Here is a 24,522-nt window from a genome sequence, read left to right as displayed (position 1 = left end):
CCACTATCTCTACCACACTTAGAAAAGTAAGACAGAAAACAAACCAGCTCCATTAGTGACTCTCCTGCGAGAGGAAAAGGGGGAGGGGAGAACACTCCTGATTGTTCTTGTTATAGTTCATATGTCATGAATGTATTAAATGGCTCAGTAGGTAAAGGTGCTTGCTACCAAGCCTGAGTTCCATCCCAGAGACCCACGTGGTGGAAGGAGAGAAGCAACTCTCACAAGTTGTCCCTAGACCTCCACATGCATGCTGTGGCGCTCATGTGCCACACCCCAAAATAAATTTTATAATGCAATAAAAAATAAATATATTAAGTACTAATATTCATGTTATTTATATAATCATAAAAATATTTGCATATTATACTGGCATTAAATGTCATTATTATCATATACCATTATTTATAAATAATGTCAGTTTATAAATGTGTCATAGATATTATGTTATATATCTAATACATGTTTATTAATACACATGTAGTCTAGGCTGACCTTGAACTTGCTGTGGAGCAAAGGATGGCCTTGAACTTCTGATCTTCCTGCCTTCCTCTTGAGTTCTGGGATTGCAAGTGTGCACCCACCACTCCAATTTTATGCAATGCCAAGGTTTGAACTGGAGGCCTTGCATGTGCATGTAGATAAGCACTCTACCAACTGAGCTGCATCGCCAAGCCTATATAATGTATTTTCTGTTTTATATATAGTACATACCTGTTTCACATATGCATACACGTGTGAGTCATTCTCATTCCTCAGGGTAGTAATGTTCTTCAGAGTTGCCACAAACACTGAATTGGTGAATATGAGTCATTACTCCGAGGAGAAGACCAAGGTCAGATCCCTCCCCCTCTCAGCTCTGTTCACAGCCTGGTCAGTAAGTGGATCAGTTTATGACTTTGTCTTAAGTGTGTTTCTATGTAAAGATCTGTCCTTAATATATCTTGCTGCTTCATTGAACTCATGGCCTATGACACGTAGTTCATTCCTGAGCAAAGTTTATCTAGCATCTTGTTTTCTATAAAGCACATTGCAGCCCTCTTCCACACATGGGCCAATCAGTAAACAACAAAACCACCAAAAAAAAAAAAAAAAAAAAGCACAAAAATGCAAGCACTGTGTAAAGTCCTCGAATAGGAGACTTTTCCAGAAGGAATACAAAGGTGGCAAGTGCTTCACTTTTTATGGTCCTCCCTGTGTGTGTATCTGTGAATGAACCCCAAAATGCCCCACGTATTGATTTGGGAGTTATGGGTAAATTTTAGCTCATAATCAAATTTGTAAATAAGGAATCTGCAGGTGACCTCACAAATGACTGACTGGATTTCATTTGTTCCATCAGTATAAAGAGATTTCTGTTGGCTGAGGTGATTGACAGCCCCTGGCAGGCTGTGTGCATTCTGGGGGCTGGGCTGAAGCATAAAGTGGGGGCTTTCTTCCTGAGGTTCCAACAAGTTTGAGAACTAAGTCCACTCTGCTTGAGGTGTGGAATTTATTGAACTTGGAATCATTTACATGTAGTTCAAAGAGGGGAATATGGGGTGATTGGCCAGTCCATGATTATACGACCTCCCACCCCACCCTGGTAAGTCTTCCTCCTTAAAGAAGGCTGGGGTGTTGGTACCAGGAGCAAGAAACCAAGTCTTTTTCAACTCCCCGCCCCCCTTTCTGACTTCCTCCCTTCCCATCCCAGAGAAATCCGCCCCCCACCCCGCCTTGCCCTGTCCCCAATACTGAACCCACCCGGGCTCCTAGCTCATTTTCATCAGGGCTCCTTGACCACGTATGAGGCTGTCTGGTTTGTTGTTTTTGTTTTCTGTCCTCATACAAAGCATTCACTATTGACACTGCCCACCTGAGTCAGGTCTCAACAGGAAACAAATAGCTCTGCTTGTGTCATTTGAGAAGAGTTTCAAAAAGGGATGGCAGGCATGAACAAGTTTAAGGGAAACCAACCAGGGGTTGTGAAGTACCCAGGTGTTGGTGAATACAGGGAGTTGTTAGTCTCTAGCCAAGTACAGGACAGAAATTCCATTACCAGGACGCAGCTGTAGGAGAGGGCACTGGTCTATATGACAGTGTGGAGGAAGAGTGCCCAGAGCTGCTGCTAACCCACCCATTCTACCCCAGGCTTCCCATTGGCTCAACCCAAATGGAAGCCAGAGGGCTCAGGATCCCAGGAGGTCACACATATAGGTTAACTTTGGGGGATGAGGATGGGGGGTGCATGTGGTCAGACAGGAGACCTGACACACTCCCAGTAACAGTCAGGTATGCTGTATAACAACCATCCCAGAAGTTAGTTGCTGTTGTGCTTTGAATATGAAATGTCTCTCATAGACTCACATGTTTAAACACTTGGTCCCCAGCTGCTGGTGCTATTTTTGAAGGATGTGGAACTTTTAGGAGATAGAGGCTCCATGAAAGAAGTGGGTCGCTAGGAATGGGCATTAAGATTTTATAGCCTGCCTCCACTTCCGGGCCGTTCTCAGCTTCCTGGCTGCAGACACAGTGTGACCAGCTGCTTCTGCCTCTATCACTGTGCCTTCCAGACCACGACAGACTACCCTACCCTTAAACTGTGAGGCAAAATGAACTCCTTCTCTTGCTTCTTATAAGTATTTGGTTATACTTATATACTTATAAGAATACTTATACTTTTCTTTGACAAGAAAAGTAACTAACCTAGTGGTTTCACAAAAGAACTACTCATATTGGCTTGTGACCTTACAGCTCCTGCTGAAACCAGTTGGTTGGCCTGTCTGCCGGGCTTGGCTGATCACTTAAGGGACCATAGTTGTCTGGACTGAGGCTCTAAGGCTAGGTAGCGCAAGAGGTTCTCCTGGGTCTGGGGTTATCTGGGCCTCTTGGCTGACGTCTTAATTCTTTGCCATGTGGACTCTCAAGTAGAGCAGACTGGGCATCAGATGTCATGGGTGGGATAAACTCCAGCAGGCAAGCATACACCTGGTTTCTGCTGGCCTCATTTACTGATTTCAAAAATGGCTAAAGAAAGTCCCTTGAAAAGGCCAGTGTAAGGAAACCATCAGGAGTGGAAACCGTGGTCACTGGGGGGCATACCTGGACAGCCAACTGTGCTGCCCTGTGCAGAGGCTCATGGCCTATGCTATAGTTTTGCCACATACTATATACATATATTGGTAGGGTGGTATGTATCCCAAGCTGTCTGTGAACTGGTTATGTATCTAAGGATGACCTTGAACTTCTGATCCACCTTCCTCTCCCCAGTTCTGAGATTACTGCTGTGCAATGCCACACATGGTATATGTGATGTTGGGGATGGAACTCATAGCTTTGTGCATACTAGACAAGTGCTTTACTAACTGAGCTGCATCTGATATATTCTTTGGACAACCCGTAAGAGCTTCTGCTTCCTAGGACTTGATTCTAGAGAGTTGGATGTTGGGGTGGGGCCTCTGCCCCAAACACTCCAACCAGGGAGCATTGATACAAAGAGGAGCGGAGTAGTTGTAGACAAGCTTGGATGCAGTGCTCCTGCAGAGGTGGTGGCCTCTAGCTGGGTGATGACTCACCTGCTGTGTCTTGACCATGTCGTGAGTGTGTGTCTGAGTGTGACAAGTGACATGTGTCCATATAAAATATGATGCTGGCCAGGCATGATGGTGCATGCCTTTAAACCCAGCACTTGAGCAGCATAGGCAGGTAGATCTCTGTGAGAATGAGGCCAGCTTGGTCTATATAGCAAGTTCCAGGCTAGCCAGGGCTACAAGCAAACAACACAACAGAATCTAATGCCTGAATTCTGAACTGCAGATCTGCCATTTGCTTAGCTGGTTACTGGAATAGCTTCTCATCCCTGTGCCTCAGTTTCCCATTAAACAATGAGTTGATGACTGAGCCAACTTAACCCAGAAAACACTGTGGCCAGAGCTCTTGTGCACAGAACTCAGCACTGCAGCTGGAAGGAGTGAGCTCCATTTATTGGGGATTCAGCAAAAGGGGGGTGGTGGAAGAAGAGGATGGTGGAAGGGTTTAAAGTGACAGGTTCAGCCCTCTTTCCTCATGGTTCTGACTCAGTATTGAGGGAAAGCTGATGAACTTTTAGACATATTTATTTTTATTATTTTAAAATTATGTGTATAGAAGGGAGGAAGGTATGTGCACATGTGTGTGCAGGTGTTTGAGGAGGTCAGAAGAGGGCTGCAGTTACAGGCAGTTGTGAGTCACTCCACGTGGATGCTGGGAACTGAACTCAGGTCCTCTGCAAAAGCAGTACATGTTTTTAACTGCTGAGCCACTTCTCCAGTCTTAACCTCCTTTTTTAAAATTATTTATTTATGTATTTATTTTTATTTTATGTGTATGAGTGTCTTACCTGCATATACGTGTGTCCATGTTGACCAATGTTCTAGGAAGTCAGATTCCCTGGAACTGGAGTTACAGATGGTTGTTAGCTGCCATATGGGTGCTGGGAATTGAACCCAGGTCCTCTGAAAGAGCAGCCAGTGCTCTTAACCACTGAACAATCTTTCCAGCTCCTCCCTAATTAACTTTAATAAACCTCATTTTTTCTACCTTTAAAATGGACCCTGAAAGGTGTCTGCAAACTCCATGAGTGCTAATGTATAGAGGCCACTTAGTGTGATCCCTGGGGCATAGTAAGTGACAAACACCATTCTGTTTATTTAGCAGCCTCCATAGTCCAGAAATAACAGGGAGAATTGAATTCTCTTTATTTTACCATGTGCCAGGCACTGTTCTAAGCTAAGCACTTTACAAGTATTAACTCATCTAACCCTTCAACATCCTTACAAGGTAGAAACTCTCATTGCTATTATTATCAGCTCTGTTTTGCACTGAAGGAAAGCAAGGAACAGAGAGGGTAAGAAACTGCCCTAACATCACACAGCTAGAAAGAAGCAGAACTGGGATTTGAACCCCAGCAGCTCAACACCTCTCAACCTCTGCACTCTTCAACTGCCCACAAGGGCTCTGGGAATTGCCCTGTGATGCTTAATTAAACACACACACACACACACACACACACACACACACACACACACACACAATTTTTAGCTGGGTGTGGTGGTACATGACTTTAATCCTAGCACTTGGGAGGCAGAGGCAGGTGGATCTCTATGAGTGAGTTTGAAGTTAGCCTGATCTACATAGTGAGTTCCAGGCCAGCTGGGGCTACAGGAAGACTATCTCAAAAAGACAAAAAAACAAAAACAAAAACAAAACCCTTAAAATTCTATTTATGTGTCTGTGTGTTTGTGTATTTGTGTCAGTGCCTGCAGAGGCCAGATGGGGGCGTCAGATCCCCTGAGGTTGGAGTTACAGGCAGTTGTGAGCTGCCCATTATGGATGCTGGAAACCCAACTTTGGTCTTCTGCAAAAGCAGCAAGTGCTCTTAACCTCTGAGCCACCTCTCCAGGCCCAACTCTTGATGTTTCGATGGCAGCTTTTAGGAGCTCAGAGGAGAGACGGAGACCCTCGTTCACCTACCAGCGCACCGAGGTTTCATTTTTCCTTTACCTCCCCCCACCTGGCCCCAGGAGGACCTGGGTGAGGGGAGGCAGGCACAAGGCAGCTCTTTGTGATCTATTATTCATGGAGCAGAGAGATGCTTTTGTGCCTTCTGAAGCAGTCTTTGATTTCCTAGAATCCACATTCCTGGGCAGCAGCCATGGCTGGACCACTCCTGGTGGGAAATGGGCCAGAAGTTCTGGTTTGGATACTATGGGGAATCGGGAAGGACTAGAATATGCCTGTGGGATGTTACATGGCAGTGGGTTGTGTGACACGGATGGGGTGTGGTTACATGGATGTGTGCATGTGAGTGTGGACAGATGTGGCTGTGGTGGAGATGTGTTGTAGGACTTGAGTATGTGTAGTCCCAGGTGTTTGTAGTGGTTGGGTGAGAAGGCCAGGGCCCTTCCCTGGAGCTGATCACCTCTTCAAGGATGATGGCATTATATGCATTTTCTTAGGTTGGAGTTTGTGCTTTCTTTTAATGAGGAACTGGTTCTGCTCAGTGATAGGAGGCTCAAGGTAAGTCCACAAGGATGTGAGTCATCTACCCACAGAGGAGAGGAAGTCTTTGAACCTCAGCTCTTCCTTTCCTCCTGTGGGAAGAGACATCTCAGGAAAGCACATTACCCACTTTACCACCCACCAACCAGGTTTGCTTTTTGTGTTTGATTACCTCCAGTGATGGGGAACTCATCCCCTCTCCAAGCCAGGCTCTCCCTTACTGTGTACCATTTTTAGTGTCAGGACTTGGTGAGGGTCATGTTATAAGAGATGGAGTTTCTCATCTGTATGTATCTGATTATTACTAGTCATAATCAGTTGCACTTGGATCCTTGGCACCTGTGTATGTCTATAAAGTCATCAGGTAGATTTCAATGGTAATGTTTATCACCTCTGCTAATTAACATGATGTAAAATTTTATGCTTCCTCCTCAAGTACAATTCATTTTTTTTAATTTGTTGATTTTTTCTTTGTGTTTGTGTATATCACACAGAACATCCCAAACCATCTTATTCAACTATACACCTACTACCTAGATGGCACCTTCCCATAGCTTCCCTCCCCCCACTAGAGTCCTTATACTCTGTTATCCCTGCTACTGTCCACTGTGTTGTTGGCACCCCAGCCGTTCCCCACTACTTGTCCATCTGGTGAATCTAGAGGTCTTTGTTTTAGGAAGGTCAGCTGTTCCTCATCTAGCAGCAATCAGTTGAAAAGCAGGTTACTTTACGGACACACAAAACAATTGTTTATTCCTAGACCACCCTCCTGCCAGCTTCTTGGCATATGCTATTTGTAAACATCACCGCTTTATAACACAGGAGGGCTCTTATTTTCCTTTTATTGAAGAAAAATGGGAGTGTCAGACAGACCAGGACATTTACCCAAGGCCACCCAGCTGGTAGAAAGCAGAGTTGAAGTTTGAATCTGAGCCTCAGGGGCCCAAAGCCCCATTCATGTGGGTAAAACACTGAAACTGCTAAGATAAAGGCTATTTTACCAGTTCCACCTAGGTGAAGATAAGTCAAAGGTCCTACTCAATCATGGCTGGCTTCGCTTGGAAACATTGAGGAAATGTTCCCTCTGTGTTGACCCTCCTGTTTGTAGACTGGACACTGTTTCAAGTCCATCTTGTGGGGTCTCTATGTCCTCCTTGATCAAGAGGACTGGTGACCCACCACAATTACAGGACATTTTGAAAGATGCTCATAGTCTCCTGGAACTAGTCAGTCTAGGAGGGCAAGGAGCAAAAACTGTCCTTTATGTCCTTCTGATCAAATTAGTATAGGTCTCAAAGTATGTCTGTTAAACATCCAAGAAGGTTAGTTCCACCAGTCTGGTACTTTTAATTACTGTGTGTCGTGTAGATAAATCTTGGGCAAAGGCCCATTGTTCTCAGGTAAACCTTACCTAGACATATATTTTTCTTGATCTGGGATGTATAATTTGTCAGTAGGTTGTTGGACTAATATGATTCCCTCTGTGCCAACATCTCAGTGTTATTAGCAAAAACAGTGAGTCTTTCTGTAAGGAACAGTATATTTTAAAATGAAATGGCGATCTTTTTTAAAGGTTAAAAACTCATTCAATTTTATGTCTTACAGGGCTTATACTGAGTTCAATATTGTATAACTATTAATTCAACAGCGAACCTAAAAATTTCATAGCCACTTTTGAAAGAGATGTATCTTTGCTCTGGAAACTGTTATTGAGTATGTTAAGGCTGTAATGAAATGCTTCTTCTGAAAAAAAAATTTTTTTTAATTAAAAAAAAAGAGAGAGATGGAGTTTAAGAGTACTGGTGTCCTGAGGAGGCCCACTTGACTTTAGAGTGTGGCTGTCTCCAGCCTTTCTCTCTGATGAGGCCAAACACGTTAATTCCCTCCTCTGCATCTTAGAAGTGTGGACAACTGCAGAGTTGCCCCTGAGCTGGCGAGGGGGTAGAAACTGCCCACTGCTGCTGCTTACTGTGGTGCTGGCCCACTTCCCTAGAGTTGTGAAATTTTATGGAGCTGGTCAACAGCATGCTGTCTGGAGCCCAGTACTATGCCTCAAAGTACAGCCCTGTCATTTACTGGCTATGTGACAGGACTGGGCCTGCTGTGTGTGTGTTGGGGTGACTATAGAGACAGTAAGTGCGTGCACGGGAGAAAATATCCTTACAAGGGCCACAACGTTTATTCACTGCCAAATCACGGTGCCCAGGGGGGACCCAGAGGGCACCCCAGCTGGTCTCTCCTCCTACTGTCCCCTCTCTAAGCCCTCACTGGTGAACCCAACCAGAAACCAGAAGTCAGTGCTGAGGGCAGTCACTGTAGCATCTTAGCGCCCAACAGGGTGGAAGATGATGCATCTGGTGGACAGAACAGAGCATGTTCAGCAAGCTGTTCTGTCTAGGTTGAGCCCACCATGCTGCTGCCAAGCAGCCATTTCTGCCTCTAAAAACAGCAAGTTAATATGTTGAACCCAATATTTTTATTGTTTTTCCCTAATAGAAAATAGTGCCTGAGGGTCAGGAAGCTCATTTGCAGAAGATAAGGACCAAGTCTACTGATCTTCCACCTGCCGCACTGGTCACCTCAGTCAAGCAGGGCTTCTGTCTCATCTAGACCAAGGAGAGGCTATGCCTCCTGCCTGTGACGTATGAAAATACCTCTTCCATGAGCAACCAGGGGTGCTGTCAGCTGAAAGGGGATGGGTGCCTGTCTCCTCTGAACATTCTGTTTCCAGCCTGAGGAGGACAGGGCTCCCATGACACACTGTGATTTAGGGTCATCAGGGAACTGGAACTTGCACAGTCCCTTCAGAGCAGACTTTGCTGCAACCAAAGGACATTAAGCCTAACGACTTGTTTTAATATGCAAACCCATCTAATCACATTTTCCTGTTTGGCTGAATGTCCATGTGCGCATGTGTAAGTGCAACAATCAATCCTGAGCTACCACAGGGTAGCTGGAACAGGGATATGCTCAGCCAGCCACAGTGCAAGATCTGTCTAGTCCAGAAAACTAGAAACCAGGACACCCAAAGGCCTGGCAATGTTTCTTTTGTGTGTTATGTTTAGATGTGGAGACTCAGCCCAGGGTAGGGGGAATCCCTGATCCTGGAGAAGAAGGGCATGTTTGAGGCTCCCTTACCTTCTCCCCAGGATCCTCCACCCCTGCCACCAGTGAGCCATGTGAGTCTCTGGCTTCATTTCAAATATACTCCCTGTTGTGACTTATTGGCTGTGCATCCAGAGGCATGTGACGCTACCTCTCTAGGCTTCATTGTCCCAATCCATAAAACTGAATAGTGGACTGGGAAGATGACTGACTGGGTTGGTAAAATGGTCACCTGGCAAACACAAGGACCCGAGTTCAATCCCCAGAACTCACATAAATAAACAAGGCTTAATGGTCTGTGCTTATAATCTCAGTGCTCTGGAGTTAGAGCCAAGCAGATCCTTGGGGTTTGCTGGCCAGCCAGCCTAGGCTACTTGGTGAACCCCACACCAGTGAGAGTCTCTATCAAAGAGTTAGGTCAGACCAGGGAGAGGGCTCAGTGGATAAAGCACTTACTATGTAAGTATAAGGACCAGAGTTCAGATTCCCAGGACTCATATGAGAGGCAGGCAGGTGTGGTGTCTTACCTGTCATTCCAGCACTCAAGAGGCAGAGACGGGAGTCCCAGGGCAAGATGGATAGAGAGACTAGCCAGAATTGGCCATTCAATAAGAGACTCTGTCTCAATAAATACAGTGGGGAGTAATCGAGGCAGACACTCGGCATCAACTGTGAGCTTCTACAGGCATAAGCACACATGTGCAGACACACCTGCCCACACGTGTGCCTGTACACATTCAAATACACACAGATGTACATGCACACCATGCATCTATCCACACACACACATAAATAAGGTAGATGACACTCATGAGAAACAACAGCCAGGATCATCTTCTGGCCTCTACACATGCATGACACTGTTTTCTAGAACCACCAGGAAGGTCAGGTGTGACATTTCCTGTACAGCACTGTCCCACAGTGTGCTCAGGCAGGTGGTGCTGGGTGACAGTTCCTGTGGTGTCATGTTTGTCCTTCCCCAGACTTGCCAAGTTTCCCTGATGACCTGGGTATATTAGGTACCCTTGAGTCTCTGGGACCAAAATTCCCAGTGGAAATACCTTATTAAAGATAAGGTTTATCTTGGTTCATGACTTCAGAGGGTTTTAGCTCATCATGGTGGAGCAGCTGAGATGGGAGCATGTGGTAGAGGCTGTTTACATCTTAGTAGTCCAGAAAACAGGGAGAATCAAAAGGTAAGCCACTTCCTCCAGCCAGGGCCTGCTGTCTACAGGCAGCACAGCCTCCTCAACACTACCTGAGAGGGAAGCATTCAAATACGGGAGCCTGTAAGGGACACTTCACAGTCAAAGGATAGCAGTACAGTAGTGGGGGCTTCTTCTCCAAAGTCCCCTCCTCTGGGACCAGACTGAGGGAAGCCCCTTCATATACGTACAACTGTTCACACAGGGAAAGGGGAATGTGGCGTATATTCTTGGGTTTGGGGTTTGACCTGGAAAGCTTTGTGGGGTGTGGCATGTCTTGTGGCCACCTGTCACTTCCTCAGAGGAGGGATGCACTCTCCCACCACACAGTGGAGAACTGGAGCCCTTTGGCCCTCACACAAGTGACACTCCCTCTGGTGTTATAATTGTTGCTGTGTGACGCTTGTGACCTTTCCATCCCCTGACAATCACCCTCAGCTTCCAGTTTCATCCTTAGATGCAGGACTCCATCTTGCTAGGAAAACATGGCTAAGATCATGAGTCGTAACAAACCAGGGGTGGCATCCCCTCCAGCAGGGGCTGTTGGGTATCCAGTCTGGACTCACACTGTCTCATTAGTCTCAGTCCCACGCTGAGATGGGTCCTACTTTTGTTCCCAGTCTTCCTGTGAGGAAGCCGAGGCATGGGAAGGTGAGGTATTGTGCCCAAGGTTACCTGGCTTGGACATAGTAGAACAAGACTGTGCATTGCTTGTCTGTCCACCTAGATAGACTGCAGGATTTTAGGCCCATCACCAAGTGGAAACCAAGGTTGTCTGAGCCAAGAGGCTTGTAGATGCTCTGCAGTACCCTTGTTAAACTGCAGCTGCAGGACCTCATCATCAGGCCCTTCCCCAGTCCAGCCCACTTCCTGTGCTCAGTCTTCTAGTCACCCCAGACTCCATCTTCACTGAACTTCTCGTTTCCCAACACACCCTACTCCTTGAAGCCTCTGAGTATTTCCACACTCAGTTTTCTCTTCCTTTCCTCCATCTTTTACGACTCACATACCCCACCTTCCCTCTTCAAGGCCAATGCCCCGTTTTCCCTTTCTGGGGAGACTGATCCCAATTCCAAACAGAACCAACCCCAGCATGTCTGGCCCACAGCATTTGGTATTTCCAGAAATACAGAAACACACACACACAGTGGTGTGTGTGTGTGTGTGTGTGTGAGAGAGAGAGAGAGAGAGAGAGAGAGAGAGAGAGAGAGAGAGAGAGAGAGATTTAAAAGAGGGAGGACATTCATCTTTGGTTTTAATTAACAGCAGCTTTCTCATCTTGACTTTTAGTTCTGCTCCCTCATTTGTCTTATTAAGTACTTAGTTTTGCTTTTAATTAGTGTTGTTTATTGTCGCTGAATCTTAATTGCCAGTGTGGAGTCCCAGAAGGCTTAGGGGAAGATGAATGAGAAACGGCTTCTACCCTGATGGTATTATTAGGGTCAGGGACTGGTATTTTCACTACCCACCAGCTCTGTTACCTTTGGAATCCCTGCTTGCTCCAAGGTGACATGATCTCACCCGCCCTGAGGACAGTTGCCCAGGAGTGTGTCAGCGGCAGAAAGTCAGTTCACATTTGACTTAAGAAGAACAAGTATCTTAATTGACTCCTGAGAGCCAACCTGGCAAAGACAGGTTCAGAGACAAGACTGGGTGAGTGCCCCCCTCCCACCCCACCAGTCTCACGGATAGCTAGTGAGTCAGGCCAAAATAGGTGGATCCCTAGGGTTTACTGACCAGCCAGCCTAGCAGAATTGGTGAGTCCAAGACAGCAACAGACCCTGTCTAAAAAACCAAGGTGGACAGCTCCTGGGAAATGACACCGAAAGTTGACCTCTGGACAACACCACATACATGTACACGTGCACATGCACAGGCATAATGACACACACATACACACAGATGCCCATCCCATTTACCCACTGCAGTGTGTTACTCAGGCCTAAGCAGCCTTCTCCAAGACTCAGACTTCTGCTCACCTACTCCAGGCTCACCAGGAATACCGTCAGAGCGCTACCAGGCTGGCACCTGGAAACAGGCCAGCAGGCAAGTCCTTCACATGCTGTGCTCCTCAGCTCTTCCCAGCAGCTTGTGAGTAAGCACCCCAGAGTTTCAGAGTAAGACGACTTACCAGACTCACTCAAAGGACCAAGAAGGAGCTGGGGTTTGATATGGAAGTCAAGTCTGAGTTTGTAATGGTTCCACTATGATGGGAATTTCCATCAGTCTGTGCTGTGTAACAAAACAACCAGTGGCTTGGAATAATCATGGCCATTTATCTTCCAGTTTTCTAGGTCTGCTATCTGGGTGGGTTCACCTGGGGTTTCTTCTGGCCTGGGTCAGACTTGGCTCACTTGGCTGGTCTGGGTCTTATATAGTAGGTAGGACAACTGTGGCCTCCACTGATGATTCCTCCAGTGGGCTAGCCTGGGATGCTCATATGTAGCAAGAAGCCAAGCTCTATAGCATTTGCATCTTCAAGCTCCTGACTGAATATGTTCTCTAGTATCTCACTGGCCACAGGAAGTTTCATAGCCAATCAGATTCAGCAGGTTAAAAAACCAATTTCAGGTGACTAGAGAGATGGCTCAGTGGTTAAGAGCACTGACTGCTCTTTAGAGGACCTGGGTTCGGTTTCCAGCACCCACATGGCAGATAACAACCATCTGTAACTCCAGTTCTAGGGAATCCAACGCCCTCTTCTGACCTGCGTGGGTGTTGCATGAGAAGGGTGCACTTACATCCATGCAGGCATAACACTCATACACATAAAATAAAAATAATAAAAAATTAATTAAAAGACCAGTTTCACCTATGGATGGAGGAGCTGACAGGGGCCTGGGTGCAGGGAGAGAAATAGGGTCTTTATCTGTAAAAATCTGTGTTCAGAGCTAAGCGAGATGGAATGAGCCAGACACCTCTTTGTGGAAGTGTTGACAGAAGGAACTTAGAACTCCACGGTGAACCATGAGCTACTTAATGCTCTGAGGACCGCATCATACTAAGTGAGGGTCCACTTTTACAGCAAGGGAGAAAGAGCAAAGAGAGGAAACAGTGGTGACAGTCGATAATTGGCATTTATTGAGCTCATTCTGTGTCCCAGGACACTGCCGTCCATCTGGCCTGCATCTCCTTCCCACATCTGCATAGTCTTCCCATCCCAGGACAGCACAGTAGTGTGATCACCCATGCTGAGTCAGGGGCTGAATACTGTAGGTCTGATAGCAGCCCTGTCTATTACCAGCCGGGTGGGAGAGCCCCCTCCAAGCCTCAGTGTTCCCATCTGCAAACTGGAGCTGGCCCCAGTAGGAGGCTGGCAGAATCCAACAAAGCCTTTAACCCAGTGCCAGCCATATCATGAGTGGCCACTGTGATGAGGCATGCTGTGCTGACCACCTTGGGTTTTCCCACCAGGAAACAGGACCAGGGACACTGAGCCCAAGCTGCCTGTGTGGCATGTGAGCAGTAGGGCAATGTGGGATGGCCTGCGCATTGCCTTATAGCCTGTCTAGGCAAACTGTCCTTTAGACTGGTAGCAGGAGCCATCTGTTACTACTCTGTGACTCATGGGAGCACCATGGGAGCACCATGGGAGCACCACAGGGTGACAGTGAGCTGCTGTGTTTTGAGGCCAGGAGCATGGGGTCGCCTCATGTCCACACTACTCAGGAAGGTCTCAGTCTGCGCCTCTGGCAGCAACCCCATCTCAGTGTAGAGACAGCCAAGTCTTTGTGTTCCTGCTTTGGCCAGGCTTGGGGGATGCTGAGGGAAGTGTTGGGGGGAGGTCCTGGCAACTCTAGGGACAGAGAGAAGCCAGCCTACAGCAGTCCACACTGTCTGGTTGTGAGTGGGTGCTAAAGGCTACCCGGGCTGGGAGAGGAGAGCAGCCAGCTAGCCCAGGCCTGTAGCTCTGTCAGCTCTGCCACAAAAAGGAAGCAGACTGCTTTCTTTTTGCTCTCCCAGAGGGCCCAGCACTGGCAAAGGCGTGCAAGCCCTCAGGGCTTGGCAGGCAGTCAAAGCTGCATGCACTTTTAGAAGGAACACACTCAGTTCATGTTGCTTGTCACGTCTGTCCCCCTCTGTCTCTGCCAATCAGAATGTAAGTGTCCAGGGTCCTCTGATTCCAGGACCTTCCAATGCATCTCGATCCCCATCCCATGCTCACCCCCCAGCTTTAATATGCTTTCCTGGCTGCTTTCCAACTTACTAGGAGTACCCAGGGCCTTTGTGCTTCCTTTTTTATCTGTCTGAAATGCCCCGCCCCAGTTAGCCACACAGCTCAGTCTGTCTCTCCAAGTCCATAATCATTACTCAGTGGGACCCGTCCCATCCCTAGTCCTGCTGCCCTGTTTTACTTTTCTCCAAAGTGAGATCACTAGCCAGCAGGCTTTATAACTTGACAAGCTTGTATCCCAATTTTTGTCTATAGTTTGAGTGTTTCAATGCTGCATCTCCAGGCCTGGACCAAAGCTTGACACAGCGTAATGGTGGATGCTCCATGAATGTGTGTGTGTGTGTGTGTGTGTGTGTGTGTGTATGCAGAGGACAACTTGGGTATCAGTCCTCAGGGGCTGTCTACCTTGTCTTTTCAAAGTAGAATCTCTCCCCGGGACCTGGAGCTGTCCAAGTAGACAAGACTGGGTGGCCATTGAGCCCAGGGATCCTCCTGCCCCCACCTCACCAGAGCTGGGGTCACAGACTCCGCCATCTTGCCCGGCTTTTTTTCACCTGGTGCTGGGGACTGAACTTGGGTCCTTGAACTTTCAAGGCAGGCACTTTACCATCTCCTATCTCCCCAGCCCTCCATGAGTTCCTTTTTTTTTTTTTTTTTCCTCCTGTTTTTTCAAGAGAAGTTCACAATCTGAATGTTTCCTTACTTCCTGACTTAATTTTACTTTAAAAACATACCACTTGGGTCAAACGGAATAGTTGTTCAGTTTGGATCCTGTTCCTGCACACTCCCACTCCTTAGCCCAAGTCCCCCTCCCGGTAGTCTGAGTGGGCCTATGGGGGTGCCTCACGGGGCATTGATGAGCCAGAGTCCACGAACAGAGGCAGATGAGGACAGAGACAGGGAACTGGAACCGTCTCAGCACCGCCGAAGTTGCCAGCTGCAGGTTAGCTGCAGAATATCTGATTTAATTCCATGACTGTGGAAAGGGAGGCTGGCCATGGCACTGAACTCCACACTCAGGGCTGTGGTCCACTGCAGACGGCACCTGGTACCATGTGAAGCCCTGCCAGCCCAGCCCAGTGGGTCATGTTCGGATGCCACTGAGGCTCTTAAACGAAACAGGCTTTGAGCTGCTTTTCCGTTTAGCTTTTAGCAGCAGACCTGGATGATTCTGGGGTGAGGGACCACTGGTCCTTAGCAACTGAAGCTAGTGGGAACTGAAGGAAAAGCAATAAGATGTGAAATGGGGAGAGGGAGGGGTTCCACAGTGGGCTTTTCTGGGGTTCAGACAGGGGCTTTGTGGCAGTCCAAGGTACAGGATGCCTCAGGGTTCCAGTACCAGGCTGTGACAGCAGACTGGTTCTGACACTGCATATGGATCTATGTACTCACTGGCCTCTCTGAGCTGCATGAGCATTTATTGATCACCTACTATATACCATATGCAGGGCTGATTGCAAAGTCAACATTTCTGGGTCCCTTATTCAAGACTTAAGAATCCCAAGGCAATGAGAACAGAGCTGGAGCTGAGCATGGGGTCCTTTGCTGTACAAAATCTATGCAGAGCTGGCCCCACGTGCCCTGGAAGAGCCACAGTTGAACAAATCCAGACGCCAGTCCTGTATCTGTGGCTCTAACAGACCAGGCAGAAAGACAAGCATCAGATAAGAAGGAAAATAAATCAGATGTCATGCCAAACCTTAGAATGAGAAAGAAGAGGATGAGGGAGGGGCTTAGTGTGGTCAGGGAGGAGGTGGCATTTGAACAGAGACCAACAAAGACAGAGGCCTGGAAGCTGGGAAGGCGAGGACATAGAAGTGTGGCTGGACCCCATGTAGCACGGACATTCCTGGGAGTAGAAAGGGGGCCAGCCTATACATTTATTGGGGCAAATTGAGACTGTAGAGGTACATAGGAACATTAACATCATAACAAGGAATTAAGGCCCAAGGACTTATCAGACACACCACATCAAGGAAAGGTTGTAACTGCCTCACCTGGACCCCATAAAGTGGTGGACAGTGAGTACTGTGATGACAACAGCTCTACCAACCTGTCATCTGAGACCTGGTGTGTGTATCAAGGACCAACAGACAGAAGACTCTCAGCTGTCCCTGGGGCTTCACTTAGTCAGTTAGGCTGGCTTGTGTCCCATATCCCACCCCCAGCCCCACTCCTGCTGTTGATGCGGTCCTCACATGTGCCATCTGCAGCTACCTGTCTACCTGTCTGGAGCCGTACCTGATGTTCCTGCTCTTGACTGGGTTCTGAGCTCTTGTCTCTGCAGCCGGCTGCATCTTCACTCTCACCACTGGCTTTCCCTTGAGCCTGACTCCTAAGCAACAGCCTGTGCCATGCGGCTGCTGTGGGCTCAGCCTCTTACCAATAAAATTCTATCACGTTCCCATGAGCCTATTTCTAAAACCCTTTAAACTCTGCTGTAACCTCCTACACTTATCTTCATCCTGTAGCTACAGGCGTATATATGTTTACTGTGTACTGTGTGATCTGAGAGTTAATATTAATAATTAAGATTGGGATAAAATAACCTGCATTCGCCTCGGCCAGATTATTAAAGTAGGTGCGATAATGTGGCAGGTTGCTACCAATGAAACTGCTGAACCTCATGAATTTATTGTTATTCAATAAATTCTGACATTGTAAAAAGACAGACATGTTTGTCTGTGATATAGTGCACTCAGGACCTGCTGGTCTCATCAGTTCAACTCACAGAGAACCAGACACATGACAGGATGAGGGGGTCAGGGCCAGCAGGAGGTGGTTCTTTCTGTTTGTTTGATAGATAATGTGTGTGTTCTGGTCACTTCCAGGGTTCTTGGATGAGACATTGGCAGGGACAACAGCAGCCGGCTGAGTTCACTGAGGTGACTGGGCTGCACGCCCATAACTCAGCAAGCATTCATTAAGCACCTCTTGTGTTCAGACACAACAATAGATGTGCAAAATAAAGCAGTAAACAAAACAGAAGTTCTGTAAGGGGCTTATATTATGTCAGGGGGACTTAAACTTCTAGCCAAATATGTAAATAAACAGTGACCATAGTGGGTAGTGGTGAGAGCTAAGGGGAAAAATAAATCAGCATACAGGGAACAAGAGTAGAGAAGATGGGGGCAGTTTTATTTATATTATTCATTATCCATATTTTTATATTATCTGTTGTCTATCAGTTATTTATTTATTTTGAGACTGTATATAGACCAAGCACACCTTGAACTTGTGGTCCTCTGGCATCTAACTCCCTAGTGCTGGGACTGCAGGTTTGTAACAGCACACCAGACTGGGAGGGGATACTTTAAACTGAGGGCTGGGCAGGGTCCAGAGTAGCAAACAGTACAATGAAGGTACCGAAAGATCAAAGGACCACCATGCAGATGACAGTTTGTAACAGGGCATTGCTAATCTGGTAGATTGTTGCTGCTCTTGTCACAGAAATAACAACAACAAAATGAGCAACTTTGTGAGCTATGGTTGTGTATTCTGTCACTGTACTGACTGTTTTACTGTGCATATATACATCTTGAACATCAAGTAAACCTTTTGTATACAACTAAGGAGTAGAGCACTGGCCTACCATGCAAGAGGCCCTGGGTTCCAACCCCAGCACCTCATAACCAGGCATGGTGGTACATACCTGTGATCCCAGCACTCTGGAGATGGAGGCAGGAGCATCAGAGTTCAAAGTCGTCTTCAGCCACATAGTGAGTTTGAAGTCAGCCTTGGCTATATGAGACATTGTCTTAAAAAATGTTAATTTCAAGAGCTTAAAAACAAACAAAAAGACAAAAAACAAACAAACAAAAAGAAATGAATGGAGTGGGCAGGCATTTGACGACAGATTTGTAAGGAAGGAAGAAAGGGAGCCGAGCAAACATCTGTAGAAGGGGTTCCAGACCCAGGGGAGAGAAGACACAAGGTGACGGGGGATGGGGAGACACGGGGAGCCAGGTTAGGTTTTATTCCAGAAGCAATAGGGCTTTTAAGCAAAGGCAACAACAAAACCCACAGCAGATTGACACGGTTTGGGGGCAAAGCACAGGGCGTAATGTTCATGGCTCAGGTGCGGCTATGCTTGCTGCAGGTGCATTCGCCGGCTTGTATTTCAGGCCCTGGAGGCCCCTGGGTGCTTTCCCATCAGCACGCTCCCGAAGCCAGCTCTCAGTATGCTTTGTTTCTGCTACTGCTGAACAGCTGCCTGCTGAACAGCTGCATTAACCTTGATTTAACTACCATTGAACCGTGCGTTCTCTTTGGTCCCGGCCTTCCGGCTTTTTTTTTTGGTCTTTTCTCCCTGTCTAGAACGCACTATGTGAACCACACCAGCTTTGAACTCACAGAGATCCACCTGCCTCTGCTTCCTGAGTGCTAGGATCAAAGGCATACCCCACCATGTCTGGCTTTTCTACAGGTTTTGAGGGTCTGCCAGAAGCACTTTTTCTGGAGTCTACAGCTGACAACCATGCTCAAGACATGGGGCAGATGGCTCTTTCACTATAGTAGATGCTGATAAGTCACTTTCCAAAGTAGTGTGGCTACATCTCTCACTTCTTCAAGGTATAACCTAATGTATCATTTAAAATGGATGATCCACAGCCTGGGGAGACGGCTTAGTCAGTAAGTGCTTGCCTTACAAAGAGTTCTATCCTTGGCATCTGCATAGAAAAGCCAGGCATGGGGACATGCACTTGGAGTCCCAGCTTGGGGAGGGAGAGACAAGTAGATTTCTGGGGCTTGTTGACTAACCAGCCTAGCCTGTCCAAGCTCAGCACGAGATGCTCCAGGTCCATCCATGACGCGCAGACTCACTGTTCATTCTTTCCTGGGGTCTGACAGTTTCCTGTGGCATGGATTTCCCAGGCTGTTTCTGTTCACTCAGGAGTTGGTGAACTTCAGAATTACTTTTGCTTAGCACTGTTATGGCCAATGCTAGTGTGAGCACTGGTGTGGGAGTTTCTGTGTGTCATAGGGGGCTATGTGGGGGTGAAGTCTCTAGGTCGGATGCTAACTCTGACTGTGGAGCTGTTTTGACAAGCTGTGATAACATGTTTTTCGAGGCCTCCCTAGTTGCCATGTGGACGATAAACTGACTCCAGGCAGGGTGGATACAAGGAGGCCTAGTCAGTCTGTGTTGTACCGCTATAATGAAATGCCAGACACAGGCTATACATGTGAGCAAGAGAGGATGATTTTGGTTCATGATTCTAGAATCAAAATCAAAGATTGGGCGGCCCCATTGGTGTGTCCTCTGGTGAGGCTGGCACATCCCAATGGGAATGTCTCAAGCAAACCACTCATATAATGAGCCAAGAAACAGAGAGAAACCACAGAATCAGGATCCTATAGCCCCCTTCAAGGTCATACCCTCAAAAACTCTCTTGCATCAACAGTGAACAGGAAGTACCCTGACCTGTCTCTCACTGCTAGATGTCTGAGGCTCCCAGGGGACACTGCCCTCTGGGAATCCAGAGTCTGCCACCCTGACCATGGAAAAGCTTCATATGTGTCCCCACATATGAAGCACAAAGTGGGGGGCTTAAGAGGTAGTGTGGCTGGATGACTGGGTAACTGTCTTGATTGGATGTTTTCCAGGTGTACCAGCCTTCCACGATGACGGACACTGTGGTAAACCGGTGGATGTGCCCTGGGGACAGGCCACTGCAATCAAAGTAAGTGTGGGGGGCTCTGGGAGCAGTTCCTTGGGTTGGGGTGGTCCTCAGTGTCAACACCTGAAGGCAAGAGGGATTATGGGTAGAGATCCAAGTTTCCATTCCTTGGCTGGCTGAGGTGTACATGCACGTGTGTATGGGTGTTCAGGGAGACCTGGGGTGATGTTAAATGTCTTCCTCCATTTCTCTTTATTTTTTATTTATGTGTATGTGTCCATGTAAGTGTTTGTCATGTGAATGTGGGTAGAGTACCCTCAGAGGCCAGAAGAGGGCATCAAATCCCCTGGAACTGGACTTTCAGGTGGTTGTGAGTTGCCCAATGTGGATACTAGGACCCAAGCTCAGGGTTCTGGAACAGCATGAAGCACACCTGTCTGGCTTTGATATGATTTCTGGGGATCCAAGCTCCAGTACTCACTCTTACATGACAAGCACTTAACCCTCCAAGCCATCTTCCCAGCCCTGTGGGTAGTGGATGCCTCAGCCTGGTTTCATCACTTGAGAAGAAGTTAGAAAATCAAGATGAAATTCTGAGCTTTGTGCTGCAGATGAGAGGTGGCTGGAAGGAGAGAGTGGCCTAGAGGCAGCAGGACATGGCTCAGCTCCAGGTCTGTGAGAATTCCAGGACTGACCCTAGGTTGTTATGGTTCCTCTCTCTGGGACTCCGCTTCCCTGTTCAGCAAGTATGGAAAATGAGTGGAGTTTATAGACGGACCAGCCACAAACTGACTCTGACTTGGAAACGTGGGTTTTTATTTTTTCTCTTTCTGGGGCCTGATTATGTAAAAACTGGGAAATTGCACATTTAAAAAAATCCAGGTTTCTGACATCTCTTAAAAAAGAAAAAAAATATCTTTCAACATGGGACCCAAATAGTCCCATACCAATGCTTCAGCAGGAGCTGAGTTATTGCCACCTTCCTTAGACAGCAGTAGCCTCTCAGTTTCCCACAGTCCCCACCATTCCCTATTGTGTCTCTAGCAGGGACCCTACTGTGGGTATCTTCATTTCCAGGCCAGTTCTATGGACACCATTCCAGATGCCTCCCTGTTCCTTCTGCCCATGTGGAGGGTCTGTGGATAGAAGTTTAGAGACAGTCACAGAGCCACAGAGTGGCACAAAGAACACAGAAGGGATTTTAACCAAGATCCTTTCTTCCTGGACAGAAGCGCTTCCCAGCCTTGGCCATGTGGACAGTTTCATAGTTTCCCCTATGTCGTATTTGACTCACTTACAAGCACTTTTATTAGCAAGGAAAATTTGTCCTTGCTTTCCAGGAGCAATTATAAGAATAAATAATATCTGACACGTACTATAGCAAAAGTGAATTATTGAAATAAAAGGTTTTTTAAAAATATTTTACTTTTTTTTTTATGTATATGAGTGTATTGCCTACATGTAGATAAGTGCACCCATGTTGTGCAATGCCCGCAAGGACAGAAGAGGCCATCAGATCCCTTGGAACTGGAGTTACGGACAGTTGTTAGCTGCCATGTGGGTGCTGGGGTCGAACCTGGGTCTTTTGCAAGAACAACCAGTGTTCTTAACCACTGAGCCATCTCTCTAGCCCCGAAATAAATGGTTTTTAAAAAGAAAGTGTTATGGGCCAAGCGTGATGGTGCATGCCTTTAGTCCTAGCACTTAAGAGACAGAGGCAAGCAGACCTCTGTGAGATGAGGCTAACCTGGTCTACAAGGCAAGTTCCAGGCCAGCTGAGGCTACTGGGAGTCCATGTCTCAAAAAAGTAATAACAATAACAAAAAAAAAGAAAAGAAAAAAGAAAATACTATATCTGGTCATTTAGATAGATAATTAAAAGAAACTATTACCAGGCATGGTGGCCCACGCCTTTAGTTCCAGCACTAGGGAGGCAGAGACAGGCAAATCTCTGTGAGCTCAAGACTGGTCTGGTCTACATAGGAAATTCCAGGCCAATCAGGGATGTATAGTAAGACCCTGTCTCAAAAAAAAAAAAAAAAAAAAAAAAAAAAGAGAGAGAGAGAGAGTATTATATCTAGTCATATACTCTAGCAAAAATAGATAATTAAAAGTAAAAACATGGGACTGGAGAGATGACTCAGTGGTTAAGAGCACTGACTGCTCTTGCAGAGGACCCAGGTTCAATTCCTAGCACCCACATGGCAGCTAACCACCATCCATAACAGCAGTTCCAGGAGATCCAACGCCCTCTTCTGACCTCAAAGGGCACTGCATGACATGGGTGTACTTATAAACACATGCAGACAATACACTCATACACGTAAAATAAAGATAATAAAATATTTTAAAAGTAAAAACATTAGTATATCTAGCTTTATACTATAGCAAAATAATTAAAAGAAACAATGTCAATAATGTTAGTATATCTAGCTAGTATATCTGTCTGTGGCTTGATACCACAGCCTCCCTAAGAGTCCCAGTCTGAGACTATTTTAAGGAGCAACAGTTTTCCTTTAAATCACCCTTATTGTACTGTTTGGATTGTAATAGTAATTTATTCATAAAATTCCTTTTCATTCTTTTTAGTATTTTCCTGGCCTTTTTTGTTTTTCCTGATCTTTGATCAGTTTTTTGGTTTTGAGACAGGATCTCACTACGTATTGCAAGCTGGCCTCAAACTCATGATCCTCCTGCCTCAGCTTCTCAGATGTTAATATTATAGGCATGTGCCAAGAGGCCCAGGTCTTTTCTCAGTTTTGAGTCTGAATTTTATTTCTTTGAGCACATGGTAACACCACATCTGCACCCACTAATGATCCCTCCTGTGCTGGATAGCTTTAGTGGTCTACTTAACACACCTGGGTAAAGAGACCCTCAATTGAAAATTTTTCTCCATTGGATTGGCCTATGGCCATGTCTATGAGGCATTTTCTTGATTGTTGAGTGATGTAGGAAGACCCAGCCTGTTGTGGGTGGTGCCACCCCTGGGCAAATGGTCCTGTGTTGTATAAGAAAGCAGGCTGAGCACAGGTCAGGGGGCAAGCTGTTAAACAGTTTTCCTCCATGGTCTCTGCTCCAGGTTTCTGCCCTGAGTTCCTGCCTTAGCTTCCTTCAGTGATGAACTATGACCTGGGAGATGTAAGATAAAATAACCCTTTTCTCCCCAAGCTGGCCTTGGTCAGTGTTTTTATCACAGCAATAGAAAACTAACCAGAACACCACCTGACTGGTGTGCTGATCACCCCCACAGTCCATCACAACTGATGTGGAATTCTCTGGATCTTTGCATACTAGTTAATAACTGTGCCATAGCTGCATAGTAAAAGATATTTGTAATTGCACTTTACTACACACAAAGGTGACAGGTACTTGGAATTAATCATATTGGAATGACCTCACTATAGGTAGATTTTCTCTGCTATCAGCTGGTTGTCCTTGTATGATACCGAACACTGTGCACCAGTTGCTACTGCATGCTGAATGTGACCCTGTGCTGGCACTTGTAGTCAGTCAGGGTGACTGAGACCATTGTTAAGTATTCCCACCATGCCACTGCCTGGAGTCACTGCCCAAGGCTGTTGCCGCCATCCCTACAGATGGCCCCCTGTGATGATTTGCCTTAAGTGCTTGGTCATGTTTGAGCATGAACTGAGACTATGAGTATTTTGGGGCCCCACCTTGAGGACAATTTTTATGCAAATTGGCATTTACTTTTACATGGAGTCTCAGGTTCAAGTTCACTCCCTTTGAGGATCCTGGCTCTGTGTGTATGGGCGGGTGTCTCAGACCCAGGTTCCTGCCCGCTTGGAGGAGGTCAATATCAGCCTTGGGAACACAGGGCTGCTAGACATGCGGGCTCAGGGCCTCAAGTCTACCTGTTCTGGAATCAGCTGGGATTTTCTTTTGCATTTTAATAGCCTTATAAAGGTGTAATTACCTTTATTATAATGTACCTTCGACACGACACCTTTAAAACCATTAAAAATACAATTTGAGGAGCCAGAGAGATGGCTCAGCAGTTAAGAGCACTGGCTGCTCTTGCAGAGGACCTGGGTTCAGTTCCCAAGCACCCACATGGCAGTTAACAAATGTTTGTAACTCCAGTTCTAGGGGATCCAATGCCCTTTTCTGGCCTCTGCAGGCATTTTACAACATAGGTACACTTACACACATGCAAGCAAAGCACTCATACACATAAAATGGGAATTAAAAGAAGCACAATTTGAAAAAAATTACAGTCTGATAATTTTTAAATATAAGTGCATCTGCATGAATTTATCCCAGCAGTCACAATAATGAATGTAGCCAGATGAGCCAAATCCTGGCCCTTCCTTCTTACCCACTTATCCCTAAGTAATCACTGCTCTTTTTTCTACAATCATGAATTAGCTTGCAT

General features: G+C 46.5%; 1 protein-coding gene across 7 annotated transcripts in view; it reads left to right on the top strand.

Moving 5' to 3' along the window:
• The window catches only part of Rph3a (rabphilin 3A), a 104,735-nt gene that overhangs the window by 19,288 nt on the left and 60,925 nt on the right, over window positions 1-24,522 (top strand). For all 7 annotated transcript variants that reach the window (XM_017801763.2, XM_008847500.3, XM_008847498.3 and 4 more), the window contains one exon: window positions 20,110-20,186. In XM_017801763.2, coding sequence (XP_017657252.1) covers window positions 20,128-20,186 — 59 coding nt within the window. In that variant the 5' untranslated portion in view covers window positions 20,110-20,127. The remainder of the gene's footprint in view (window positions 1-20,109; window positions 20,187-24,522) is intronic.

This window comes from Nannospalax galili, unplaced genomic scaffold, assembly GCF_000622305.1.
Source record: "Nannospalax galili isolate Female #2095 unplaced genomic scaffold, S.galili_v1.0 scaffold120, whole genome shotgun sequence".
Lineage (NCBI taxonomy): Eukaryota > Metazoa > Chordata > Mammalia > Rodentia > Spalacidae > Nannospalax > Nannospalax galili.
The sequence above is the reverse complement of the archived record's forward strand: the minus strand, read 5'-3'. Positions and strand labels throughout refer to the sequence as shown.